Source organism: Sinocyclocheilus grahami, unplaced genomic scaffold (assembly GCF_001515645.1).
Source record: "Sinocyclocheilus grahami isolate Dianchi unplaced genomic scaffold, SAMN03320097.WGS_v1.1 scaffold572.1, whole genome shotgun sequence".
NCBI classification, from domain to species: domain Eukaryota; kingdom Metazoa; phylum Chordata; class Actinopteri; order Cypriniformes; family Cyprinidae; genus Sinocyclocheilus; species Sinocyclocheilus grahami.
In genome coordinates this window covers 114,571-119,405 of record NW_015505751.1, presented here as the reverse complement: position 1 = coordinate 119,405, position 4,835 = coordinate 114,571, and the positions used below count along the sequence as shown (strand labels likewise).

The window sequence follows — 4,835 nt, the reverse complement described above, 5'->3', positions numbered from 1 at the left end:
GGTCACTGAAAAAATTGCCACTATTGAACAGACTGACAGCCTGTCTGGAAAATGAAAACACAAGCAGAGTTAGTTATAGGTACAAGTGAAAAGTTGGATCGCTGATTTGGAAATTGATAGCCTAATGTGCCTCTTTTGGAACTAAACTGTTGTACCAAATATCAGGATAAGAATACACATTTACCATTGTGCTCAGTGAAATTTTGTGGGCGAAATCCATTTCAACATGATTCTGCTCAACTGGGAGTTACGCGTGTGGGCTTAAAACTTTCCCATGCAGATTTAGCTCATATTCAAGTTTGTGAATTCACAGCGCTGGCCAAAAGAAAGCTGTTTGTTTTGAAAAGTGACTTTTGTGTGAGCTGTGCTTTAAAAAAAACAAAACATTATTTTCAGTTGTGTAGCGACATTAGCACAGTTCACACAGACGTTTTCTGTTGGTCAGTGCTGAGTAACCAAGAACCAGTTGCGAAATTGGCATGGGGAAATCTTTCGTCCTCATACAAAATTCCCAATCCCAATCCCATAGGAATTCCAAATCGTGTGGATTATGAAAAAGCTGCAAAAATTTTGCCAAACATTATGACGGCGTCTTTAAACATCGGTATGCTATTGGAAAAAAAAACAATTAATGGACCTTTTTTGCCAACGAATTTTGTTGAATTTCGCTAATGTGACAACACTATTGCCTGATTTGCATAAATAAATAAACACTAGATACACCTAAATGTTGCTTAATAATGTTTTAATAAATATATTTAATTACAAAATATCTGCTTACTAGAACTATTATTAGCCTACATCATCATCACAAATTGGTATGCTAATGTTTTATTGTTATTATTTATTGTTGCTATCTTAAATTGATATGGCATTTATTTATACTTTTTAAAAAATATGATACTGTCCTGTTAAGAAGGGGAAAAGAGACTAGTCAGAAGCTCAGAATGTGTTTAGTTTTCCATCGGTGGAGGTCGCCAGCTGTACTGTGCTGGGGCTCATCCACACTTACTTTCAAGAGTGCCGTCGATGGGTTTGACTCGAAGCACAGACGCCCACCTATCCGCTCTCTCCGACTCACTTACCACCGAGCGCTTCAAGATGGCGGCCGCTTCATCCATCCAGCCGCCGAGCGTGCATGCGATAAAGCGGGAAAATTCACCTCACCCGGAGTGCGACAGCCCCGCGAGCCGACAGGAGGAGGACGCAGCATCCGAGGGGACCACCATCCTCAGAGATCTACCGGAACTTGATCCCGAGGAGATCGAGAAACGGCTGGAGAAAACTCGCAGAGAGCTGAGCAACAGGAGGAAGATCCTTATTAAGAACCTGCCACAGGATACAACCAACCAGGTAAGTTAGACAGTTTACTTACATCAGCCGGACAGGTGAAAGTTACACTGCTCACTAGTTCATGGGACAAAAGGGCTTTTCAAGAGCTTTTCTTAGCATTTTAAGTATGGTTGTTAGTTTGTTAGTCAAGATACATAAACGAGTTTTATTATTCCATGATTTTGTTTGCATCTAACATTGTTAAGCGCACCATGTACGACCGCTAACATGTTTCAGCCAAAGTAAATAAATAAAATGGCAAACACACATCAGTTACAAGAAAGTTAAATTAAAAGAATTATTAGTTTGAAACACGGATATTGAGCATAGCCTATGTAAACGTAAACAGTTCAAATTAAGTGACTTTGGAAGAATTGAATGAATAGAGCAGTGCTCAAACTTTTACGTTCATCATCGGGGAAACCTGTCGGTTTAACTGTTTGCGCACGACCCATAACGCCATCTGCCTTTAAACAACACCACATTTCTATTGTATAAGCACCACTGAAGTGAAACGAAAACAAATAAGCGGAAAATATGCAGTAAAATAACAGCCCGACGGCTCCTTTGGATGAACGCGCTCCGTCTGTATAACAGTTCCGCTGAAAACGAGCCGCTCACCGTCTCTATCTAGGCTAGTTCAGCGTTTATCAACTCTTTTGTTTTACGTGTCCCCACAACCTAATAAATGCGACTCAAATACTCGTCCATTATCCAATAGCCTACGCAGCCTAACATATGTTCCGTGTAACTAGACTTGTTTCAAAATGTACTGATAACACACTACAAAAACGCAGCGAGTTTCATTTTAATAAGCCCTAATGGGTTTTATTTTATTTTGTAGTTTTATATCTTATGTTTTTATGTCATATTTTGCTAATCGTTCCTTAATTGTAACTCTTATTATATTGAATTTAGAGTTCGACTTGTTTGCTTATTAATGTTTCCTACATGCCGCGGCTCTTATCCCTTTGCCTGCTTGTGGTTGGATGTTGTCTGGAGGCATGTTTGCTCATGGAGACAGGCAGACTGACTGAGATCCGGCTGAGGGCGTTTAGGCAGGGAGAACAGCACAGCGGTGAGCTGAACTCTGAGTGGGAGATTGTCATATTCAAGAGCTGAGGTGGCTGCTGTCCATGGCATTTCCTACAGAGTTTCCCCACGTTATTACTGTCAGTAAACATGCCGGATACCTGGGTCCTTGAGGGAGGTGTAATATTTCCCCAGCTCCAGGAGGAGATGAATGCAGTTAATATCTAATTGTCTGTACGCACTGAACAGATGACACTGCACTGTACGTTTGCACTTCCACAATGCACAAAACATTAACTTTCAGGTTAGGTTGTGCGGCGTATGCAGTAGCATTAGTTTTGAGTGATTCTTTTTAGATGTTTAATTGTCACGACGTGCTCTTGCATGCTATTTCACATAGCCTGTACTGCATGTTGTCTTGCGGACACCTATAACCTTAGACAGCACGACAGTGAGTAACAGTTTGGAGAAGAGTGTCAGGTGCACACCGTAGGTCACAGAGTAGCGGCTTATCACTGAGAACACATGTCAGGCAAAGCAGCTCGGTCTCTCTTTCTGTCTGTGTCCCTCATTCATACATACACAATCACTCTGCTCCTTATTCTGAATAATTTAGGAGCAGGTCGGTCATAGGTTTGGGCAGGAGAAATGTCAGAAATGAACTCTGCTGATTGGCTCTTTGTCAGGTGACAATGTATTTTGGGTGATCTCATCCTCTCCCCATTGTTGAGCTCTGTCCACTCTTCCACAGGTTTGTTATTGGTTTGGGTGTCAGTAGCAGATGTTCAGCAGTGGAATATAGGAGTGCGTGTTCTCTCTGAATACTCAACACAACATTCACACAGATGGGTTGGGCGATATAAGCAAAAAAATATATCATTATTTACAATTAATGATCAGTTATATTAATATTCTATCTCATCAACCGTATATGTGGTTCAGAAAATGATTAAAAAATAGGAAATATATATATAATTTCATTTAAGGTTTTAGTAATTTTGTATATTAAGTATATTTAATTTAGTATATTAATTACATCAAGTTAAAATAAATGAAAATACGAAATACTGAACTAGCTAAAATAAAATAAATGTAAGGGTTTTTATGTTTAATAATTTTTTTTCTTTAAAGTAATGGTAAGTAATCCAGTCTGTCATCTGTAAATATCTGAATGTAAAGTCATTTGCATGCCTATTCCCTTCCCTTCCCATTTTGCACAAACTTGACACAAACAATCCTTAAAATCAGTATATCACCTACCCCCAAATAAAAATGTATTTAAAACATTTCAATATTTGGAATAAATGTGTATTCTTAGCCTATATTTGTTTAAGTTTGCTAAGAGCTCAGAAATAGCTACTGTTTTATATCATACTTGAGTTGTAGTCACTTAGAGGTCATTGCATACTATTTACATAGTGTTGCTGGCTAGAATAAATTGTTTTCCTTCCCCTTCCTTCTGAAGATTAGTTTCTATCTGGTTTCAGTTTCTCTCTGTTCTGTCCTGACCTCGTATCACCTTGGCTATTGACTCGGGTCACCACAGACCAAAGCAAGCTCTATATCTGTGTCAGTCTGTTTCACCCCAATATCTGACCTTCCTGTGTGCACAAACCCTTAACTTTCATCATGTGTCTGTTGGAGTGTGAGACAGCAGTCTGACCAGCCAAACCCATCTAAAATACAGTGAAAGTCATCTGTATCTCTAAATCAGCGAGCATCAGTGTGAGCTGCCATTACAAAAGCTGTTGATTTTACACATGCTGCATACTGGTGTACATATACTGTAGGGATACACAGACCATATATTTGTTTTATTTATTTATATGTTGAATTAGGGCTGGACGATATGGCCAAAATTTATATTACGATATATTTCTTAATTTCGGTCGATACGATATAATTCCGATATCGATATGAACACTATTAAAAAAGCCTCATAAAAACGGCCAAGAACGGCCACAACAGATGTCTGTACCTACAAACTTATGAAAAATTAATTTGGCAATTCTATGAAACCTACTCCTATAAAACTATATAATATTTTAGGGACAAAATGGCGCAAATAAATAAATGTTCACCTTTTATTGGTATTTAGCCTTCATACAAACAAGAAATGTGAAATCACTGTCAAATAAATCTCAGACTCTCCTTATTAATATTGATATTTTTTACTTCAAACTATAGGCTAACATACCAGTCAAAAGTTTTTGAACAGTAAGATTTTTAATGTTTTTTAAAGAATTATCTTCTGCTCACCAAGCCTGCATTTATTTGATCCAAAATACAGCAAAAACAGTAACATTTTGAAATATTTTTACTATTTAAAATAACTGTTTTCTATTTGAAAATATAATTTATTCCTGTGATTTCAAAGCAGAGCTTTAGCATCATTACTCCAGTCACATGATCCTTCAGAAATCATTCTAATATTCTGATCTGCTGCTCAAAAATCATTTATTATTATGATG

At 37.8% G+C, this 4,835-nt stretch overlaps 1 protein-coding gene across 2 annotated transcripts in view; it reads left to right on the top strand.

The window, feature by feature from the left end:
* The first annotated feature begins 1,029 nt into the window (after positions 1-1,029).
* Positions 1,030-4,835, top strand: part of LOC107556545 (ribonucleoprotein PTB-binding 2-like) — a 78,254-nt gene continuing 74,448 nt past the window's right edge. For both annotated transcript variants that reach the window (XM_016239689.1, XM_016239688.1), the window contains exon 1: positions 1,030-1,353. In XM_016239689.1, coding sequence (XP_016095175.1) covers positions 1,030-1,353 — 324 coding nt within the window. The remainder of the gene's footprint in view (positions 1,354-4,835) is intronic.